The following is a 21,399-nucleotide window of genomic DNA, read 5'->3' on the forward strand; positions in this document are numbered from 1 at the left end:
TTATTATATTCTGAAATTCTGCAGAAAATTGGAATGTAAGATAATTTCATCACCTGACCTTGAGCGTGCTTTTTTCCTGGTACAGCCAAAATATTTAGCAGGTTCTACTAAAACTTTTAACAAGTGTAAATGCATTAGAAAAACAAAAATATACAGTTCAGAATTATATCAGAATGATCGTCTTTACAACTTCACAAAATCTCAGCTTAGAGGAACTTCGCTGTATAGTGGATCTTGTACTGCATAACACCTTTCTTTTTCCCTCCAATCTATTTTTTGATTCTTCCGAAATAAAAGTCTATTAGGAGAAAGAATTCTGACACACTTCCTTGCTAAGCGAAAGATAGAATTGGATTCGTAAAATTTCCCTGAAAATAGATTAACATGAGAAAAGATTATACCCGTACTACGCCAAATTACAGTACAGAGGGTCTGCTATACTTTTACGATAAATTAAGGAGAGACTCAAATAGAAAACCTGAACAACAGAATTGGTGAATCTACAAGGAAGAACATACAATCACGCAGATGGGTGATTTTGCGTTTCCTTTGAACTCTTATGAGATCTATGTTTCGATTTCTTCTCTCGTTTCTTACTGTTTCCAAACAATAGAGTGGGGTCAGAACTTAGAATGAATAAATGGCTTAATACATAGTTTGACCTCTGAACTTGTACCCTTTTACCCATCTAACCCCTAAACTTAACGTCTCACCTATCGAACCTATGAACTTGTTAAATAATCCGATTTGACCCCTGAACTTGATAAATATGCAAATATTGAACCCTTCGTGTCCACCTGTCACTTGAAACGTTCTAGAAGAAATTGTGTACGGAGGGGTTCAATGTTTACGTATTTATCAAGTTCGGGGGTCAAATCGGGTTATTTAACAAGTTCAGGGGTTCGATAGGTGAGACGTTAAGTTTGGAGGTTAGATGGGTAAAAGGGTACAAGTTCAGGGGTCAAACTATGTATTAAGCCATGAATAAATCACACTGCCAACAATTGTATAAAAATAAGCAAGCATATGAAAAATACTCCTCATGTGAGCCATGACCCCAACAAGACTTCAGCTTCCTATTAATGTGCTTCATATCCTTTTCTGTAGGAAATTTGTACTTTTTTATCTGTTAACGTAACCAGCAAAAATATAAGATTGGATAGAAAATGAAACAGGGAAACAATCAAGTTTCTCTTAAATTAAATTAGATTGGCCAACTTTATATATCAGAGCCATTAAAAAAATTGCATCAAAGTCGAACTGATCATACCCAAGAAATTATGGTATCCAGAGATTCGAAGAAATTTGAAACCGTGTGCACCATATTCTGACGAGATAGAATGTCATTGACGTATCTGCAAACGAGCAAGTACTAAATGAATATCATTATTGTAGATAATTGCATAGCGACATTTGTTGCCAAACACACAGTCCTAACCTTTCAAAATCAATGACTCGGTGCATCTCATTTGCACTTCGCAGAGCAGCCAATGCTAACTGCACCAAATTCACAAACGAGTAAAATGTTAAATGACATGAAGTATTGATAAAAGAACAAACTCGCATTAGCTAAGCTACATTATCAACCACCCAATCCTATATTAATTGTTTCCTTGAATTTACCTGAGGCAGTTCCCCAGCATCTGTGGGAAATAGTGAATAAAGTAATGTGAAAGAAAAATCAAAAAGGTAGCAGTGCATAGATTTTAACCAAGAAGTAAACAAGAATCTAATTCAAAAGCAGTTAAGTGCAATAAGTTTCCACATAGAGTACCTGCCCTGGAGGGAAAAGCAACGGTGCATCAGTAAACATAAGTTTGTCAATTTCTGCTACTGCAGATGCTTGCATATCCTACAAAGTATGATCTATCATATTATGTCAAATATCAATGGTAGAAAAAGAAAGCTAGTTGAAGCATTATCTACAACCATTAATTGGATTACAGTAGCATGGTCGTTAACAAAAATTTAAAAGATTTTCAATATTAAATAGGTTGCATGACAAATAAAATCATATGTTAGAAGCTAAACAGTTTTTAAAAGTTTATGCAGCCATCACAATCTTAACATCAGAATGGAAAAATCAGTAATTACCTTCAGCAGTTGAATTTGGTCATCAGCTGCATGGCAGAATTCCTATTACGCCAAATCAACAGTTGCAACATTGAGATCAAAGAAAAATTAAAGTACACTTTGCCGAATAAAAATTGATCACATAAATCAGGAACCGCAACAGCAAATAATTGGCTAAATTTACCTCCATATCATACATAAAACCTTCAATTGATCGATATGGTGCATAAACAATGAGATCAAATTGCAAACTCTGCACAGTAGAAATTTATGTTTTATGTTTATATAATGAGAGTAACAGAAGGATTGAGAAGCAGTATATAAGAGACATATACATGCCTGAAGAACAATCATCTCATAATTGAGAATCATTTGATGATCCTGAGAAATCCCCTTACCAAGCTCCTCTGCAGATACATGATTTTCCTCTATCTTACAAGCTGCATATATACAGGTTAACCTGTTTGTGCGAGAGTTATTTCAAGTTATTAAGAAACTACAAACAAAAAATGAAGGATACTATATAAAGAAAGTTTCACTGTAGCTCATAGATTTCCATCAACTTAGAAAGCATTGACGCACTATATAAGCATACATAAACGGTATCTCAAAAAACCGTACATTATGTGTTTTGGATCATGCTCCATAACCGACCATTGAAGGTAAAACCTTTTGAAGTATATAAGTGCTGTTGCCTGCAACATATAACATTCCAACATTTAGTTATAATCATCAGCCTGCTTATTTTTGGAGAAAAGAATGTCACTTGCCTGAATTTTATGGGGAAAGTAAAAGGCACTGCAAACTTCTCGAAGTTTATACTCATAGTACACTCGCATATATTGCTCTTCTTCAACACCAAGTGACTTTGGACGAGAATGCTTATCAGCTTACATTAAATATGTAAAAACACCATCAGAACGTATAGAAACTCTGAGTACAAGAGCATCATTAAGCAAAAGCAATCATTAGAAATTAAGAAACAAAAAATGTGTACCATTTTCTCCTGTATTAACTTGAGGTTCAGGGTATGTTATGGACCCATCAAGATCTACTTCCATTCTTGTTGTTCCATACTTCAAAACAGGAATGTCAAGGAAATTAAAAAAATTATTCTTATTATAATCAGTTATCATTGAAGTGAGCTAAATAGCAAAAAGCCTGAGTCCCTGACTGTTGCTTAGTATACCTTCTCCAACATTTGTTTGGCTCTTTGATTATTTGTTTTGTTCTTCTCAGCCTGTAAAATGATAAAAAAAAAAAAACACAATCTACATTTAGTTTTGTCAATATGCTTAAAAAATAAAATGTTTTTGAATTTCAGAATTGCTATGTTCCAGTCCAACTCATTCAACTAAGAAAAGGCATTTAATCATGCCACAAATGACATGATTTTGAATTGAATTCCACGACCAGACAATTCAATCCAAACAAAGCCTTATGAGTTATAACTATTTACCAGCTGTTGAGGAGTAAAGATCCACTTAGCCTTGTGAGTGGAAGTTTGAAAATCAGCCATTATTGCCTCAATACCCCTAACTCAGCTGCCTGTCAGAAGTTGAAATTATTTAAATGTAAAAAAATGTTATTCTAACTTCGGAACGAGAATGAAAAGTATCACAGTAGATTGTATTAGAGCTCCACTAGAAACAAACAGTGATAAATAGGGCTGTAATTTGAACCAAATTTCGAGATGTTCATGTTCAACTAGTTAGTGTTGAGTTCAAGCTAGGTTCAAGTTTAGAACGTTGAGCTTGAGCTTGGTTACTATATTTTGTAAGGCTCGAGCTCGGCTCGGCTCGGCTCGTGTCTCGTTCGTTTGGGTGCTAAAAGAGCCGAGCTCGACTCGTTTCGCATTTAAATAAACAAGATAAGACCAAGTCCAAGATCGGCTCATTTAGCATCCAAATGAACAAGAAACGAGCCGAACTTGAACTCGGTTCATCTTTAGCTTAAATAGGTGACAAACGAGCCAAGCTTGAGCTTAGTTCGTTTCAACCTCAAGTCATTGTCTAAAATCATTAAAATAATCAACCATCAAATATCAAATCGACATCCCACAAATTCTAAGCCATAATAATCTACCAACCAGCAATTATGCAAAACATCAATAACAATTTGAGAACTTCTTAATTTTCTACAAATTACAAAAAGGGATTTTAAACACCTTAATAACATTCTTATTTCCTGAATTATCGATAAATGTCTTTCTAACAGAAGAAGTTTTAGGTAAAATTATTTTTAATTAATACATATGAAATACAAATCTATGTCATTTGGATTTCTACAACATCATTTGGATTATTAGGGCTGTATAGCAAGCCAATGCTGTGAAATTGCTATAGATATTGTTTAATCCGACTGCTATTATGTAGCAATCGATTATGTTTCTACATGTTAAGATTACTAAGCTCGATTTTCTGTCAAAATGTTCTTTCTAAGAATATGCAAAGATTAATAAGAAAACAAAATTTTAAGTTCAGTAAACCATGAAAAATAGGTTTAAATAACTGTAAATGGCTAGAAAAAAACCTATAGCAAAGACAAGTCATATCGGAAACAAGCTTAGCAAACAAAAGGTCACTGGAGAACAAATTATAATGAACAAAAGAGAAAGAACCTGAATGAATTGTAGCTGCCGGAAAGAACGAGCACTGGAAGTAGCGGCGGAAGCGGCGGGCAGAAGCAAAGTCGGTGGCGGGCGGAAAGGACACAGCACTGGCAGAGGTGCCGGAAAGAACGAGCACTGGAAGTAGCGGCGGAAGCGGCGGGCAGAAGCAAAGTCGGTGGCGGGCGGAAAGGACACAGCACTGGCAGAGGAAAACTGTTTTACTATTTGTATTTTGTGCTTATGTTACAGATGCAAAGAAGAAATAGTTGAGAACTGAGATTTAAATAAATAAATAACAAACGTAATTCAAATTGAATTATTTTATTGGCCTAATGTTTTAAAAAACCCCGACCTTTTAGCCCCTTTTCAATCATACCCTGACGTTGAAAATTTGTCAATTTTACCCTATTTTGCATTTTTGTGTTTCAATTGTACCCTGAAAAATTAAATTAACGTCTTTTGCGTTTGGAAGTTTGTTTAAAACATTCTCCATGTCTCGCATATATTGATTGTATATTTTTAAAATTTATTTAAATTTAGTTAAATTAATTAAGAATTTAAATTAGTGTTAATTTTATTATGGTTTTTAGTTAGTTTTTAAAAATAAAGGACTTATTTGTACTTTTTTGAATAAAAAAGAATTTAATTTCATATTTAGACTTAATTAATTGAATGATTTCATCATTTAAGTAAAAAAATTAACAAAAATTAAAATATTGGGGTACAATTGAAAACAGAAAATTCAAAAGTGGGTAAAATTGACAAATTTTCAACGTCGGGGTAGAATTGAAAAAAAGTTTAAAGGTGAGGGGTTTTTGAGTGATTAAGCCTATTTTATTTTAGACTAATAAAAAAGTTCAAATCGACTTTTTATTGTGCCGAATACCAAACCCCTCCCAAGCTGATAGTAAAACGGCATCGTATTAGCGTGAGAGAGTTTTATCTCTCTAGTGTCAAGGTTCTTTTACTGCAGGAAAACGGTATCGTATCAGCTCCGTTTCGATATTCTTCAGTTGCGGTTTATAAGCCCAAGTCTAGTCAACCTAAGCCCAAACAATTAAAAAGGCAAGTCCTTCTTTTGTTACGAATCTTCAACAATACGCTACCATCAAAATCGAACCGAAAAATAGAGCTGATAAGACAGTTATGAAAAAAGATCAGTAAAACGACATCGCTGCAAGAGTACTTCCGACCGATTCTAGTTTTTAATCAACTGTATAACATAAGTAATAACGTCTCCTGACCAACTAACTTAGCAAAGTAAACTGTTGCCCTTCCTCAACAAGTTTCTTTCATTCCCATTTTCTCTCCGTTTCTCGACCAACTTTCTAGCTAACCAAACAGAAGCTAAGATGGCTACTACTACTACTAATTCTTCGTTAGAAGGAGTGAAGAGAATCGATGCAACCATTGCAAGGAAGAAAATGGTAGCTGACGATTCCGAGTCTTCTGAAAATATGGACGTTTATGAGTATCCTCAGTAATTTTATGTTTTTTTTCTTTAATGTGGTGTTTTACTAACGGAGAAAAATATTTAAATATCCTTAGCGATCGTTAGTTGTGTGTACCGACTATGCACGACGGAACCTAAAATTTATGGAGATGCTCTATATGAGAAACACTTGAATGTTTTAAAAGAGAGAGTCACGAAAAAGGTAAATTTCTTTTACTTCGTTTTTAGGCATCTTTAATGGGAAAATTTAGTAAATAAAATTTTACAGACAATAATGTTAAAACAAATTAATCACTTGTGGAGTCAGTGTAGTTATTTTGAGAATTAATTTGTGATTTTGTTAATTTTGATTTTGATTTTTATATTATGTTAATTTATATAAATTATTGTAGTGTTTATTTTAGCTAATTATATCTTTTCATTGTTTTAATTTGAATAAATTGATGTAATGTTTAGTTTTAGTAATATTAATATAAATTAAATTTTAAATAATACTTATAGCATTTTATTTAAAATTTGGGATGTAATTGGTAAAAGGTGTATGAAATATTAAGAACTAAAAATGATCAAAATCAACCCCAAGGCGTAGATGAGTTGGTAAGGCGCTCTTCTAGCTTAAGTGAGGTCGCGGGTTCGAACCGTACTCATGTATGCAGCCGTTTAAAACTTGGGGCCAGAGTTTGCCTCCCGTAAGGGACCTACACGGCTCGAGTGGGGATTAGTCTGAATGTGGAAGGCTTAAAGGTGCCGTCTCATAGTTGAGACCCGTTCAGGAAACCTCATGGACCCTGTACCAAAAAAAAAAAAAATGATCAAAATCTTAAAGGAATATGTTTTTCGGTAAAGGAATTGGTCACTCCGATTGGAGTGAATTTGGTGAAAATTGAGAAATGGTGAGCAATTTTTGATGACTAGAGATTGGAGATGCCCTTAGGGATTTATGACTTTTCATTAATTAGTATTTAATTCTGATCTACAGGTAATTCCAAGCTTGCTGGAAAAACATGGTGCAGCACTGTTAACTGAAGTTATTTTAAGTTTTTATGTTAAAAATGAAGTTTTGTGTTTGAAACGCCCAAGTTTCCGACGCATTTCTGGAACAAGAAACTATGATTGAATGAAGTGTCCGTGCTATCTAGGTTGCCTCTTATTATGCTATTGTAATTTTATTGTTAATTTCAGGTCTGTGAAAGGCTATATGGAAAAATTCAAGAGGCTGCAATGAGTTTGGTCTGTGTCATTTGGTTTACCTTATAATTTTTGAGCTATAGTTGTGATTGAGATGGTCTTAATTGGTGAAATTGACTGTGCATAGATTATTGAAGAGCGTGAAGGAGGAGATATTGATAGAAACTTGCTCTGTTCTGTCTTTAATCTTTTCCTGGGATTGGAAGGGAACGGAACAGCAAATTATTATGACAAACTTGAGCTAGCAATGCTGGCTGAAGCTGCTGCTTACTACTCTGAGTTGTCCATGGAGTGGTGGTTCTGGCGTGATTCGTATACTAATTACATGTGGAAGGTCAATAACTCCCTATATATTACTTGAACCTTTGGTAGTTTATGCGATTAACAAGCTCGAATATACTAATTTGTACCATTCATGAGTCATATTTGCTGTTCTCCAGGTTGATTGGTGCTTGGCTCAGGAAGAAGCCAGAGCTGAAGGTTATCTGTGCCAGAGGACAAAGGCAAAATTACTAGACGTGCGTTATTTTTCGTTTTTCATTTTTCTCTTTATGAAATGAAATGACGGGAAGATGTTTGTTGCATATGCTGCAGGTCGTAAAATATATATTGCTGGAAAGAAACGCCAAGAGATGGGTGCAGAAGCAAAAGGCCGAGGTGGTGGCTGCTGATAATAAGGTTTGTTTATGTATTGGTTTAGATGACTGTTGGTATAATTTGGCTCGAATAATTTCTTATGGTATTTAACTCAATTTAATTACTTGTTGCAGGAGCTTATATCAAAGTATGCTAGCTTAATCCTTGATGTGGGTACCTCTGCTTCTAGTAAAAATGTATAGGACTTGGAGCAGGAAGAGTTTAACTATAGAGCACCATTTTGCTGCAGTGTTGTGTTAGTGCTCTGATTCTAATACTACGTAGTACGTATGAGTGATTTTCAATCTAATGCTCAATTTTAATTACTGTAATACTATGTGGTACTTTGTTAAGGTCTTTTTTTTACTGATTATGACTAATATCAACTACCATCAACTCTCTTGACAACCAAGATGGTAGTCTCCAAATTTCTTAAAATGGATCCACCTTTTGGAAACTATAATCATGGGCAGAAAAGGAGTAAATACAAAGTGAAAAAAATAATAATCGATTTGTGGATTGAATCAATGACAATATATTATATTAATAATACAATTTAATTAATCAAACTATTTATACATTCAAAGAAGTGTTATAATTGTTTGATGTAGATATCGTCTGGTATTTAATAGGAATAAGCAATACGCAAAGACACATTTGGTTATTAATCCCAATGCGGCGGGTCGTGAATATCTGAATAGGACGAACCCCCCGCTCGAATAACCCCTTCTTTCTCATAATGTTTCACGTTATTATGCACTAAGGTTGTCATGATATGAGATTACTTTTTATCGGTTCAATTACCAAATTGAATTACTTGTAATACAATTTTCTCATTTATATATATTATATGTAACCGAAATATTTTGATTATCAAATGGTCAAATTCATTAATATAAATCATTAAACAATTTAAAATAAATTAAAGTAATATTAAATTTTGGTGCTAGTTTTTAATTATATAAAAATTTAGGGAACAAATTGATATATAAGTTCTATAACAAAAATTATAGACATATCTGATTTTTTTTAAATATAAAAATAACATTGTGTGTATATATAATTCGGTCGGTTCAGCTAACTGTAAAAAATTATATCAAAAACCAAACCAAATTAAATTAATCAAATTTTTTAAAGTTAGTGACCATAAAAAAATTAAATTTAACCAAAAAGCAAACTAAACTAAAATTCTAGTTTGATTTAATCAGTTCATTTGGTTATCCTTTAAATGCTGCACATACATAAACACATTTGTTGCATTGAATAATATTTTTAAAATAATTTAATTAGCTTTATCTTTTGATTGACATCATGAATATAATTTAAATAAGAATTTTCTTAAATTATCTATATAGATTTTCGTCATGCCATGTTATAATTTTTTTTTAAATGACCATCGTTCAATTTAATTAATAAATATTTTTTAAAATAATAATTATTTAATAAAACAAAAAAGCCCAGTTAATTAGCCCATAAAGCCCAACCTCAAAAATTAAGGAGGGAAAACTCATCCTCCCCCCTTCCGTTAACAGTACGTCTCAATAAAACCTTGTTGCCGAAGCTTCACTTTCACTAGAAAAAAAAAAACGTCTCTTCTACAGTTCATTCTCTCCTTGCAACGTCCTCACAGGTTATATCTAATTTTTTTTTTATGAATTTATCGTATTCAATTTAATTTTGCAGTTGTAAATTCATTATTAAATGTCTAAAGTGAATTTTGATGACATTGTATTAGAGTGAATTTTGATTCGGCGATTGCTTCATTAAAATCTTTGATAATGTCAATTGATTTGTTTTTATTGTCTGTGATTATAATTAGTTTCATACTGAAAAAAGTACGATGAAGAAGATGACGGAAGAAGAGGAAACTAATCGAAAAATGATATGCGACGAAGCAATAACAAAGGCGAGTAAGATCATGGTGCAAGAAACAAAGTTCAGTACGGAAGAACGTATTAAATATCATCTGTATCCTTTTATATATTTATTTTCTAATCGTATTAGTATTCGAGTAATTTGTTTATTTTTGGTAAATGACAGTGTTTAGTTGTTAATTGTTATAAGATAATCCTGAGTGTTTACCTTATGTAATGGTTGTGCCATGTCATATTAACGAGCATTTGCGATAAGAATTTTTTTAATTATTACTTATTTTTTAATCATTAAAAATTACACATGGCTAACACATAATTGGTTTGTTACACGAATGACGTAGCGGTTGCATTGAATAATTTTCCGATAATCCTTCACTGAATTAATATCAGAGCTGCCTATGAACTCTTATCTTCTGGATCAAAGGATGTTTGGAAATGGCTTGATGAAAGATTTAAGCAGGCAATGGAACAAACTATTCTTCTTATTGTGAGTTTTATCTTTTATCTCTCACTTTCTGATTTAATTATCAAGAATTTATGTAGCACGGAAACGGAAATATTGAAACGGAAAAAATCAAGATGATATTTTTTATAAGAATAGATTATTAATTTGAAGTTTTAGAGATGCAGAGGTATTTTTCTAAAATGGAAACGAAATGCCGAAACATAGCTATACTCACTCAATGGAAATGTTCGCCCCTTTAGGTAGGTTAAAGAATGATTTTAGCTTATAGTGGAGTGTAGGACAGACCTTAGACCATGACTGACGGAAGGCAGTCATGGAGGCACCTGGGTAAGATAAGAGAGCAACTACTAGGGCACAATCCAAACTTGAGGCTAAGCCCACCCCATTATGATTTGATAAGTTTTCATACAATATAGTCAGGAACTTTCAGGTTTTATGGAGATAGTATTAACTGATTTATTTCCTCAGGTTTATCCCTCTTTAGATGACAAAAGAGAAGCCCCTTTGCTGAGGGAACTTACCGCGATGTTGTCAAAGTATAGGTTGATGACAAGTTGGCTTTGCATATTTTTTGAGTATCTTGACCGCCGTTTTTCCTTTGGCGACATGAAGGTTTCACTTAAATTCGTCTCCCACAAATACTTCCAGGATTTGGTAAGTAGAATTTGTCATATTCTTGAATTGGTGCTGTTTGTGTATGTTTGTCTTGTGTGATTCTATATAACTGTTTATACTCATTAATGTAGTTATGCTGAGTTTCAGGTTATCACGGGTTTATATCCTAAATTTCGGGCAGCTGCAATATTATTGGTGCGTAGACATGTTTCACTCGAAACTATGAATTCCTTCCTTAAGACTAATATGTAATTTATTGATTTATTTGCAGATTAATCAAGGGCGCACTGGATTTTATATTGATTGTGACCTGCTGAAGAATGTTCTTCTTGTTTTCATGGAATTCTACACGGATAAAGGAGTACAGTGTTATGAAGATTTTGAGATGGCAATGCTTGAAGAAACTGCTACTTACTACTCTCAGTGTGCTCAAAATTGGCTTATGTGCGATTCAACAGACGAGTACATTCGAAAGGTTATATTCTTATGAGTTCTGTCTGTGTGTGTGTGTGTAAATTGTCAAGATCTTTGTTGTCTTGTATTAGGGTCGGTTCATAGGATAGTGGAAGGAGCAGGGGAAAGGATACTGCTCTGATTTTTCTTTGTCTTAGTGGATTGATATCAATGGAAGCGAAAATTTCTTTGTATTTTCAGGTTTCCTGGTGCTTGAGCCAAGAGAAAGGAAGAGTTGCTGACTACATGGCCTGTGGCACTGAACCGAAGTTAATGGAGGTATTGTATTGTTTTAGATAGTTGAAGTGAATTAGCAACTTACAAGATTCCAAATAGGTATACCACAGGTTTAAGCTTTTTCACTATTCAATACTTGGAATTGAGTTATTTGTGTTGTCACTTTCTGATTCCTGCGACTCGAATTCCATGTGCTGTCAGTCTATAAATATGCAAAAGAAAACATGCCTTAGTGATATCTGATTTGTGCTGCTTTAAAAGTTTTACATATTCTCTTGAGCTTTTTTTTGAGACTCATATTATGATTTTGAAACTTGAACTTGGAATCTGGATAATACAGGACAGTACAATTGTAGCATTGATTGAGAAATGAGTCTGGTATTCGCTTCACAGTTCATCTAGTAACATCTATATATGTTTTCTTCTGCAGGTTGTCAAATGCCAATTGCTGGATAATATGATGGACAAACTAATTGAAAAGAAGAAGGCTGAGGACTGTGGCGTAAAAACAGCTTTTCAGGTGATATGAACTTCCAAATATTTTGTCTTTCTTTTCCTGTTCGTCATCCATATTTATTCCATTGTTCACTAGTATATGGAAATCGATGAGCATAGATGGTAAAGTAAATGGTGGATCCATGGAGCTAGGGGTAGCAAATATCAACCGAATTAACAGATCTAATTTCGTTTATTCGGTAATTTGGTCGGTTAGGTTACGGTTAAGGGTTGTAAAAATTCATTTTTCTGAATTAACTAAATTTATCGAATATTTTTAATTTTTTATTAATGTTTATTTTTTATATTTTTTTTTGTATTTTTATTGATATAACCAAATTAGCCAACTTATTTGGTTGGTTTGGTTTTGAATTTTTAAACTTTCAGTTATTTGTTTTATTCGGTCGGTTCGGTTAGAGCTAAAATAATTTGCTTAGTTTGATAGAACTAATTTGGTTCAGTTTTAACTTTCAACCAAACTGGCCGAATGCTCACTCCTACATGGAATCGCATATCGAGTTTAAACTTGTTTACTTTTGCAATAATGGCCTGGCACCTGAAGATAAAAACCTGAAGACATTTCTTTCAGAACAGTTCTAACAAATTTCCAAAGATACAAGTTTTCTGGACTTCTTTCTAATCAGTCATTCTGTGAGCCTTTTGCTGATATGTGGGTGAATGTGGTCCATTTGCAGGAAATGTTGTCACAATATGGTGGACTGGCTCTTAACGAGCGAAGCTCCGAATCAACAGTAGCTGACTGGTTATCTGCATACTGGCAAAATCAACTCGGATAACATGAGTTTCATACAAGGGGTTGATTGAATTTTTTTACTGAGATATATTCTTCTATATCCTAACATAGCCTTTCATTAGAAAAACTGAACATATTTTTTGTCCCTCGAGTCTAGGTGTACATTTTCATAGGTCCTGGCTATTGTATTGTTAAATGTTACGTAGGTAGCATCAGATAACATGATTGATAATATACATTCAATACAGTCTAACCTCATCCTAAAGGTACCTATAGTATTTTTTTTTATGAAACTCCTTACTATTAGTTTTTAATTCACTTGTTTTTAACAAATGTTTTGCATTTATATTGTCTTTTAACTATTAATTTTGTACACCTGTAGTCCTTCCTGGATGGAATTTGGAGCGTGTAACCAAATGTAAGTGACGCTATTTAAATGCTTAAGGTTAAACTCACCCTAAAGTCGATGTGCTATTAGCTTTTATTTTACTTGATCCTTAAAAAAAATTGCATTTAAATAGTTTATTAACGATTTATTTTGTACACTAGTTGTCTTTTAGTGAGCAGAATTTGAAATGTGTAACCAAACATTTATACACCATTAATTATTTAATATATTATCAGTATGTGGCATTAATAAACATTTGAAATTTCACTAAGCGGTTTGGATGTTTTTTTATAAGGATGTGAATAATAAAAACGGATTTGGATAATTAGGTTATATGTATGGGTGTTAATGAATACGGCCCATTTAATAATAAATATGCAAGTGAGTGTTGGCCTAGATGGCAACACTGCACTTTGCATCTTCAGAGTGGCATGGGTTCGACCCACCCCTCTACCAGCCAGTGGGCTGAAAATGAATTTTTAAAATACTAACACCTAACATTTAACCTAGTGTAATTCTATCTTTGATAAAAAAAATATGAAAAGAAATATTTTGCAAAATTGTTTTTTGATTGATAATGGATGTTTGTAAATTTTTATTTAATTAAATAAATAAATAGTTAGTAATAAAATGAACGTGAACCTTTTTTTTTAGAGAAAAAAAAATTCTAAGATAAAATGAACGTGAACTTTATTTTATTTTTTTATTTATTAGTAAATAATTCTAAGATATTAATTTAACTTAATTAATAAATAAATGAAACATACATTTCATTTGTACTTTTACATAAAAAAAAGCCCATGAAGCCCAACCTCAAAATTTTAGGAGGGAAAACAAAATAAATCACTAAAGAAAGACCATTATATTCAACATTATTTCAATTCTACCCCTTTCTGTTAACAATTCTCCCACCTCCATTGAAGCACAAACAATACGTTATACGTTTCAGTCAATCTTGTTAACGAAGCTTCATTTGCGAAATAACCGTCTTTGCTCTCTACCTGCTACATCTCTACAGGTTTTCTCTAATTATTATGAATTTCTCGCAGTTAATTTGATTTTGCAGTTTTCACTTAATTATTATAGCTTAATGAATTTTTGATCAAATGATTGCTTGCAATATCCATTGAAAGCTTTGATAATTTCGATTTAATAGTTTTTACTGTTAGTTTATTGCTCCGGTATGATCAAGAGTTTCATGTTACACTGTATGAGAGTGAATTTTGATGAAATGATCGCGAATTTGTGATAATCTCAGGTATAATTGATTTTATACTGAAAAAAAGTATGATGAAGAATATCATGTTACATATTGTATTAGAATGAATTTTGATGAAATGATTAATTTCTTTATTGAATTGTTTATTGAGAGTTTTGGTAATGTCAGTTGAATTGCATTTAATGTTAGTGATTTTCAGTTTTGATTTATTGTACATGTATAATTGATATTATAGTGAAAAAAGTATGATGAAGAACATACATGTTATTTCTTGTATTAGAGTGATTTTTGATGAAATGATTAGTTGCTTCATTGAATTGTTGATTGAGATTTTTGGTAATCTCCGTTGAATTGCTTTGACTGTTAGTGAATGTCAGTTTTGATTTATTGTTCAGGTAAAAATAGTTTTACACTGAAAAAAGTATGACGCATAGGCTGAGAGAAGAAAGGGCAGCTAGTAGAAAGAGGATATGCGAAGAAGCGTTAGCAGACGCGGGAAAGATCATGGTGCAAGCAACCGAGTTCAGTATGGAACAACGGATTAAATATCTTACGTATCCTTTTATATCTTTATTCTTTTCTCGTATTAATATTTGAGTAATTACCAATGATATAAGCGTTGGGCAGCAAATTGCTATGTCGCGAGTTCATTTCCTCCCCCAAGCGCTCCTCTCAATTATAAAAAAGAAAAAAAATTGAGTAATTTTGTTTTATCTGTATCCTTCACTGAATCGTCAGCGCTGCCTATGAAATGTTAGATGCTGCACCAACAGAAGCTTGGAAATGGCTTTATGATAAATATAAGCGCACTATGAAACAAACTATTCTTCTTGTTGTGAGCTTTATCTCTTACTTTCTGACTTAATTATGAAATACAAGAATGTAACTGTAGCTTACTTTCGCACTTTACGCTATGCAGTTTTTTTTGGCATTTAAGTTTTAGCTAACTTATTATCAGAAACTTTCAGGTTTTATAGAGATGGTATTAATTCATCTATTTCCTCTTCTACTCAGGTTCTTCCCTCTTTAGAAAACAAAAATGATGCTGCTAATTTGCTGGTGGAATTTACCTTAGTGCTGTCAAAGTATAAGCTGATGACAAAGTGGCTTTGCTTATTTTTTTCGTATCTTGACCGCTGTTATCTCAGTCGCTTCAATATGGATTCACTTAATGTTGTCTCCCACAATTACTTTCAGGAGATGGTAAGCAGAATTTGTCATATTCTTGAATTGGTGCTGTTTATGTATGTTTTTATCTTCTATAACTGTATATTATGCATTCCTCACCTGCACATTTTATCATTTTCAACTGTATATATTTATCAATGTGGTTATGCTGAGTTTCAGGCTATCCGATCTTTATATCCTAAACTCCGAGCAGCTGCATTATCATTGGTGCGTAGACATGCTTCACATGAATTTTTGAATTCTTTCCTTTATTTAGACTAAGATATAATCTATTTATATTCCTGCAGATTAATGAAGAGCGCACTGGATTGTATATTGATCGCGGCCTGCTTAAGAAGGTTCTTCTTGTTTTCACGGAATTCCACACCGAGACCAGAGTAGGATGTTATGAAGATTTTGAGATAGAAATGCTTGCAGACACTGCCACTTACTACTCTCAGTTGGCTCAAAATTGGCTTATGTATTCTGTATATTTGTATTCATCTGAGGAGTATATTCAAAAGGTTTATATCTTATGTATTATATATATATATAGTATCTTTGTTGTGTTGCATCATGCATGAAGGTTGGTTCACAGGGTAGTGGAAGGAGAAGAGGAAAGGAAAGGATACCGCGCTGGTTTTTCTGCATCTTAGTGGATTGATTTCAATGGTAGTGATCCTTTCTTTGTATTTTCAGGTTTCCCGGTGCTTGAACGAAGAGAAAGGTAGAGCTGCTGACTACATGGCCTCTGGCACTGTAACAAAGTTAATGGAGGTATTGTTTTGTTTTGGATATTCTTCATGCAGTTGAAGTGAATTAGCAAACAAGATGGCTACTAGTTATTACCACAAGTTCTAGCTTTTTTCACTTTTCAATTCTTGGAATTGAGTTGTTTGTCTTATCACTTTCTGATTGCTGAGCCTTGAATTCTGTTTGCTCCTCTCTATTAGGTCGGTCTATAAAATTGCAAAACAAAACATGCCTTTGTTATATTTGACTTGTGCTGCTTTTAAAGTTTTAACTTGTACTTTCTCTTGAGTTTTTATTGAAACTCGCCGTATGTTTTTGAAATAGCAGCAATTATAGAGAGGATAGTCTGGTATTTGAACTCCATGATTCATCTAGTAACACATATTTATGTCTTCTTCTGCAGGCTGTCAGAGTTCAATTGTTGGATCAAACAATGGACATGCTAATTGAGAAGAGGAAGGCTGAAGATTATGGCTTAAAAACAGATTTTCAGGTGATATGAACCTCCCAAATTGTTGTTTTTCTAATCCTGTTGCTAGTGAGTGAAGCCAAAATGTTATCATCCATATTACATCACTATTCACTAGTATATATGGAAATCGGTTGCATAAGATGGTAACGTTAATGGTGTATCCATGGAGCACCTTAAGTACCAATGAACAACATTTCCCGTTTTAGAAACGTGTTGGAAAACCTAACATTTCGGACATCAAACTTCATCTTAACTTAGGAAATCTTAAAATAACACCGTTTCACCATGTCCCTGTCAAAGTGTCTCATTTCCCCGTACCGGTGTCCGTGCTGCATAGCACATATAACACGAGTTTGAACAAGTTTACTTCTGCAATAATTGCTTGGCTTCTGAAGATACAAACCTGAAAACATTTCTTTCAGAACAATTTTAAACAAATATTCAATCATTATGTGAGCCTTTTGGCTGATATGTGGGGGAATGTGGTGCATTACAGGAAATGCTGTCACAGTATGCTGAATTGGATCTGAAAGAGGGAAGCTCCGAATCAAAAGTAGCTGAGTGGTTATCTGCATTACTTGCAACATCAACTCTGAATTAGTGGCTGATTGAAACTTCTTACTGAGATATACTCTTCCTATATCCTAACATAGCCATTCATTACAAAACTGCACATATTTTCTTTTTCCTCAAGTCAACTGTACATTCTCATGGGTCCTAGCTATTGTTTTGTTGGGTTGCATCAGATAACATGATTGAATAATGTGAGACCGTTGATGATAGACATTCTATACAAACATTAATAGCATGAAACTTGCTGCCTTTTGTTGCGGATGAAATTGCCGTCGCCTTTTCTATATGGTATATACGTAATTTATTGATTGTTTTACACAAATTGCCATGCTTTAGGGTATTTTGTTAGGGGGAATGGGAACTTTTTATTAAAATTGTGACCTGTTTCTCTATAATGGGAAATTTCCCATAAATTTCTCTGACCACGTGAACTAAACTGCGGGAGACTAATTTAACTCTAAGTTCCATCAAAAAACAAAATTAACTCTAAGTATTATTCAAGTCAATTATGAGACTTAGTCCTTTAGTTAACACGGCAGAGACATAATATTCTAATCCGAAATTTTTCTTTGATTTTCTTCTAACATTGAAATAAAGACAATATCTAATGTTTTTATTAGTTTCAGTTTTGACCTGTTTATCATTACTTAAAAGTCAAGTCTGTCTTCCTCAATTCCATTCATCTGGTTTCTGATATCATTTAGCAAGAACAAGAGGTATGTTTTTGTTGATTTACTAGTTTTCATTATGTTTACAATTTATTAATTTTATGCTATTCATTTTTAGTTTTAAGGAATGAAGAACTCTCTTAACACGAGATTTTCTTGTCTAATTTCAACAAATCTATGTATTTTTTTAGTTCTTTTACTGCTACAGGAATTTTAAGATTAATCGGCTACTGCAAATGAAAGTCAACAGTTGAATAACAATCCAATAAGCACATCACACTTGAAATAGTGAGAGATCGTATAACTTTTTATACTAAATACTCCCTCTGTTCCGTAAATATGTAAAAGTTATGCTTTCACAAGAATTAAAAAAACTAGTTAATTATAGTTCATTTGTGAAAATATTCTTAAATTGGCCTTTTAATTTTTTGAAGTAAATTACTACGAATTAATGACTTGCAATAATTTTTATCCATAAAGGTCTTGCATTGAAACTACAATTTAATTAATTCATGATTAAAAATCAAGGTTAGTCAATGTTTTATATAATGAGACTCTATAGTTATTTTGATGATTTTGTTACTTTTTCTATTTTTATGGGCTTGCTAATTCATGTCAGGTGCTTAATTTCTCCAAAATTAGGTAATTTTCGTGAGCAGGGTAAGATGTTTTCATGTTTAAGAATAAGTGAAAAGGCCAAAGAGGAGACAGAAATGAAATCCATGAAGAATCGCAGAATGTTTTTAGAAAAGCTTAATGCATCTTGTGATGGAAAATTTGATCCAATTCTTACATTCTCCAGCAAGGAGCTTATCAAAGCAACAAATAACTATGATTTTAAACAAATGTTAGTGTGGGATTCTTATTATCAACTCTTCAAGGGCTCTATACGAAACAGCTCAATATCTGTCAAGAAATATGGTTCCAGTGGCGTCATAGGCAGCATGGATAGATTTCTCGAATCAGCAATCACAGATATTGCCGTTGGTTATAAGATGAAAGCCCATAAAAATGTCCTGAAGCTCATCGGATGTTGCCTCGAGACTGAATTTCCGATTCTGGTGTATGAATTTGTAGGCACTAAGGCACTTTCCGAAGTTACATTATCATGGAAATGTAGGCTAAAAGTTGCGGCGGATATTGCAGATGCAATAGCGTATCTTCATACTGCACTTTCAAGGCCTGTTATCCTTAGAGATATGAGACCCTCGGCGATTATGTTGGGTGAAGGCAGTGAAGTGAAGCTTATGGATTTTTCTCTAGCGATTTCTATTCCTGATGGCGAATCGCACATTTTAACGGATATCTGTGGGAAAACAGGATACGGATCACCTGAATATATTTCTTCAGGTTATGCAACTGAGAAGCTTGATGTTTTTCTGTTTGGTGTGCTACTAGTTCAACTTTTAGCTGGAGAAGAGAGACCTAAATTCATGATTGGTAATCTGGGTTATGAGTTGACTGATCATCTGAAGCAGTTTATAGAGAAACATAAATTAATTGAGATTGTAGATTGCAGAATTGTAAATGACATAGAGCAGCAAGAACTGGTGGCATTTGGAGAAGTTGCTGTGAGTTGCATGTGCAATGAAGCAGAAGACAGACCGATAATGAGTGATGTTGCTAAAGAACTCGAGCGAATTTATCAGTCTATTCGCTCTTTGAAGTAGCGAATTACATAAGTTTGAGCAACATTGGCTGCGAATCAGTTCAGAACTGCTGGAGAACTATATGCAAAATAAGTAGAGTTGGAAGGGTGTATGCTGTGTTGTGTGAAATCACTCTGATACCCAAGTTTGTAAAGTAAAATGAAGTTATATTATTGCAGATACATATACAAATAATTTCATATATGATGCTATCTTGAGACTATAATTCCAATTATGGTGCTCGAATCTTCAGGCGTGTTTAGAAAAAACGACCTTGATTTATTTCGTTTGGACTTGTTTAGTAAGATTATATAAAAAAACACTAAGGGTTCAAATGAATTTCACAAATTTTATGGAATTCAATTGAATTTCCACAAGATATGTGTTTGGTTCAAATGAACTTTCACAATTTAAATTTATATTTATACTCGAAATACAATATTCAATTTATTTCACTTAATTTAATTTTATTTTCATATTTAAAATTCGGAAAATCAATACAGAAATTCATTTTCAAATGATTTTCATGTAGAATTCATTTAGAAATGAAATAAATTGAAATGAATTCTACACTAGAATTGATCCAAACAGACCCTGAGTTTTTGACATGGTGTATGGTCCAACAGCCACTTCAACTGCCGGTTCAATCTAGTTCTACCTCTTCAATTCCGTCCAAACAATTCGTTCTATATTTATCTTATAGAAAGATAATTCTAAAAGCAATTTATTTTGAAAATATTTGTTCAAATCACTAAAGGAATGTCCAATTAGTTTCTCATTTATATTATGCTTGGTTGAATTAAATTTCTATAATTTATTTGTAAATGAAAGTAGTTATGTTTTAATTTATTTGAAATGTATTGGTATTTTTTTAAATTTTTTTTAAGATATATTATATTCGTGTTAATAATTTATTATATAAATAAAAATTAAGGAAAACACATGATTGAAGGAGAGTGGGCGTAATGATTAGACAAGAATCTGGTATTCAGCAGCAGTATAATCAGAGGTCTATTCTTTGTCCTCTAACAACCAGACCTAATTACATTAATTTCTCTTTTTACACAATTTACCTCACGGACTTTTCTTTTTGCACTTCTCACATCTATTCAACTTTTTTTTTTTAATATATCACTTTTAGTACTGTTATTTTATGCTCCTAAACAATTCAATTCTAGAAAAAAACAACTGTAGTTTCATGCAATTTATATTTATTTAAGTTTGGTTGTTTTAATTTTTTTAGTCAAGCAAGCATTCCCTTGATTGATTATTTGTTATAATTAGAGGCACTAAAAATCAAATCTGAATTTCGATAAAAAAAAATCAAATCTTAAGAAAAATTAAATTGACCGGAATCAAAAATAATTGGTCTTATTTATTTATTGTAGATTTTCTAAACTTTTAGTTTGTTTTGATTTTTTATTTTGAAAAATTGAAAAAAGAAAACTACATCTATAATGACCATTTTTTAAAATATTATTAATTTTTAATAATAACATTATTTTTTATGTATTTAAATTGTTAAAATGTACCATATGTTATAATTTAGCTTATAGCATCTGATTCCTAAACTTAATCTATTAAGTTTTATTTTTTCTTTAAAAAACAATTATGCTTATATACTACTCCCTCCGTCCCATTTAAGAAGGGACAAA

At 32.7% G+C, this 21,399-nt stretch overlaps 5 protein-coding genes across 11 annotated transcripts; 4 read left to right on the top strand and 1 right to left on the bottom strand.

The window, feature by feature from the left end:
* Positions 1–108: 108 nt before the first annotated feature.
* On the bottom strand, positions 109–4,989 carry LOC126672126 (cyclin-H1-1). 5 transcript variants are annotated; one of them, XM_056105198.1, is made up of 15 exons: positions 4,694–4,988; positions 3,533–3,621; positions 3,263–3,313; positions 3,071–3,149; positions 2,844–2,962; positions 2,695–2,768; positions 2,413–2,533; positions 2,258–2,326; positions 2,095–2,136; positions 1,775–1,852; positions 1,439–1,497; positions 1,271–1,355; positions 981–1,126; positions 519–632; positions 109–368 (listed from the first exon to the last, which is right to left on the bottom strand). In XM_056105198.1, the coding sequence occupies exons 2-14, from the start codon at positions 3,590–3,592 to the stop codon at positions 521–523; spliced, it is 1,095 nt and encodes a 364-aa protein (XP_055961173.1). In that variant the 5' UTR covers positions 3,593–3,621; positions 4,694–4,988; the 3' UTR covers positions 109–368; positions 519–520. The 5 variants fall into 5 exon arrangements, with proteins under 5 accessions (XP_055961173.1, XP_050222020.1, XP_055961175.1 ...); XM_050366063.2 differs by having other exon boundaries at positions 479–632; XM_056105200.1 differs by having other exon boundaries at positions 519–596; positions 1,038–1,126; positions 4,694–4,984.
* A 751-nt stretch (positions 4,990–5,740) lies between these two features.
* LOC126671223 (uncharacterized) lies at positions 5,741–8,326 on the top strand. Its single transcript, XM_056105187.1, has 7 exons — positions 5,741–6,155; positions 6,243–6,339; positions 7,320–7,367; positions 7,453–7,659; positions 7,766–7,843; positions 7,920–8,003; positions 8,096–8,326. Exons 1-7 carry the CDS (start codon positions 6,037–6,039, stop codon positions 8,162–8,164), a joined length of 702 nt encoding a protein of 233 aa, XP_055961162.1. The 5' UTR covers positions 5,741–6,036; the 3' UTR covers positions 8,165–8,326.
* A 1,153-nt stretch (positions 8,327–9,479) lies between these two features.
* LOC126672127 (cullin-1-like) lies at positions 9,480–13,169 on the top strand. Its single transcript, XM_050366065.2, has 9 exons — positions 9,480–9,591; positions 9,781–9,929; positions 10,226–10,322; positions 10,770–10,955; positions 11,064–11,111; positions 11,188–11,391; positions 11,571–11,648; positions 12,037–12,126; positions 12,797–13,169. Exons 2-9 carry the CDS (start codon positions 9,802–9,804, stop codon positions 12,896–12,898), a joined length of 933 nt encoding a protein of 310 aa, XP_050222022.1. The 5' UTR covers positions 9,480–9,591; positions 9,781–9,801; the 3' UTR covers positions 12,899–13,169.
* A 916-nt stretch (positions 13,170–14,085) lies between these two features.
* LOC126675159 (cullin-1-like) lies at positions 14,086–17,693 on the top strand. Of its 2 annotated transcripts, none has more exons than XM_050369760.2 (9): positions 14,086–14,261; positions 14,858–15,016; positions 15,201–15,297; positions 15,477–15,665; positions 15,810–15,857; positions 15,938–16,153; positions 16,329–16,406; positions 16,786–16,875; positions 17,351–17,693. In XM_050369760.2, exons 2-9 carry the CDS (start codon positions 14,886–14,888, stop codon positions 17,453–17,455), a joined length of 954 nt encoding a protein of 317 aa, XP_050225717.1. In that variant the 5' UTR covers positions 14,086–14,261; positions 14,858–14,885; the 3' UTR covers positions 17,456–17,693. The 2 variants fall into 2 exon arrangements, with proteins under 2 accessions (XP_050225717.1, XP_050225718.1); XM_050369761.1 differs by lacking the exon at positions 14,086–14,261 and adding an exon at positions 14,317–14,501.
* A 93-nt stretch (positions 17,694–17,786) lies between these two features.
* On the top strand, positions 17,787–19,990 carry LOC126675158 (serine/threonine-protein kinase ZRK1-like). 2 transcript variants are annotated; one of them, XM_050369758.2, is made up of 2 exons: positions 17,787–18,143; positions 18,715–19,990. In XM_050369758.2, exon 2 carries the CDS (start codon positions 18,761–18,763, stop codon positions 19,763–19,765), a length of 1,005 nt encoding a protein of 334 aa, XP_050225715.1. In that variant the 5' UTR covers positions 17,787–18,143; positions 18,715–18,760; the 3' UTR covers positions 19,766–19,990. The 2 variants fall into 2 exon arrangements, with proteins under 2 accessions (XP_050225715.1, XP_050225714.1); XM_050369757.2 differs by having other exon boundaries at positions 18,738–19,990.
* Positions 19,991–21,399: the final 1,409 nt, after the last annotated feature.

Source organism: Mercurialis annua, linkage group LG3 (genome assembly GCF_937616625.2).
Source record: "Mercurialis annua linkage group LG3, ddMerAnnu1.2, whole genome shotgun sequence".
NCBI lineage: Eukaryota > Viridiplantae > Streptophyta > Magnoliopsida > Malpighiales > Euphorbiaceae > Mercurialis > Mercurialis annua.

What these genes read in the sequence shown, in the direction of transcription:
- LOC126672126 (XM_056105198.1), bottom strand. Translation starts at nt 3,592, where the DNA reads ATGGCTGATTTTCAAACTTCCACTCACAAGGCTAAGTGGATCTTTACT. An exon ending in CCAAACAAATGTTGGAGAAG is followed by an intron (nt 3,150 to 3,262) that starts GTATACTAAGCA and finishes CCTGTTTTGAAG; the next exon opens with TATGGAACAACAAGAATGGA. An exon ending in CATGATCCAAAACACATAAT is followed by an intron (nt 2,534 to 2,694) that starts GTACGGTTTTTT and finishes TCGCACAAACAG; the next exon opens with GTTAACCTGTATATATGCAG.
- LOC126675158 (XM_050369758.2), top strand. Translation starts at nt 18,761, where the DNA reads ATGTTTTCATGTTTAAGAATAAGTGAAAAGGCCAAAGAGGAGACAGAA.
- LOC126671223 (XM_056105187.1), top strand. Translation starts at nt 6,037, where the DNA reads ATGGCTACTACTACTACTAATTCTTCGTTAGAAGGAGTGAAGAGAATC. An exon ending in AAGAGAGAGTCACGAAAAAG is followed by an intron (nt 6,340 to 7,319) that starts GTAAATTTCTTT and finishes TGTTAATTTCAG; the next exon opens with GTCTGTGAAAGGCTATATGG. An exon ending in CAAAGGCAAAATTACTAGAC is followed by an intron (nt 7,844 to 7,919) that starts GTGCGTTATTTT and finishes CATATGCTGCAG; the next exon opens with GTCGTAAAATATATATTGCT.
- LOC126672127 (XM_050366065.2), top strand. Translation starts at nt 9,802, where the DNA reads ATGAAGAAGATGACGGAAGAAGAGGAAACTAATCGAAAAATGATATGC. An exon ending in CAGACGAGTACATTCGAAAG is followed by an intron (nt 11,392 to 11,570) that starts GTTATATTCTTA and finishes TTGTATTTTCAG; the next exon opens with GTTTCCTGGTGCTTGAGCCA. An exon ending in CTGAACCGAAGTTAATGGAG is followed by an intron (nt 11,649 to 12,036) that starts GTATTGTATTGT and finishes TTTCTTCTGCAG; the next exon opens with GTTGTCAAATGCCAATTGCT.
- LOC126675159 (XM_050369760.2), top strand. Translation starts at nt 14,886, where the DNA reads ATGACGCATAGGCTGAGAGAAGAAAGGGCAGCTAGTAGAAAGAGGATA. An exon ending in ACAATTACTTTCAGGAGATG is followed by an intron (nt 15,666 to 15,809) that starts GTAAGCAGAATT and finishes GCTGAGTTTCAG; the next exon opens with GCTATCCGATCTTTATATCC. An exon ending in CTGAGGAGTATATTCAAAAG is followed by an intron (nt 16,154 to 16,328) that starts GTTTATATCTTA and finishes TTGTATTTTCAG; the next exon opens with GTTTCCCGGTGCTTGAACGA.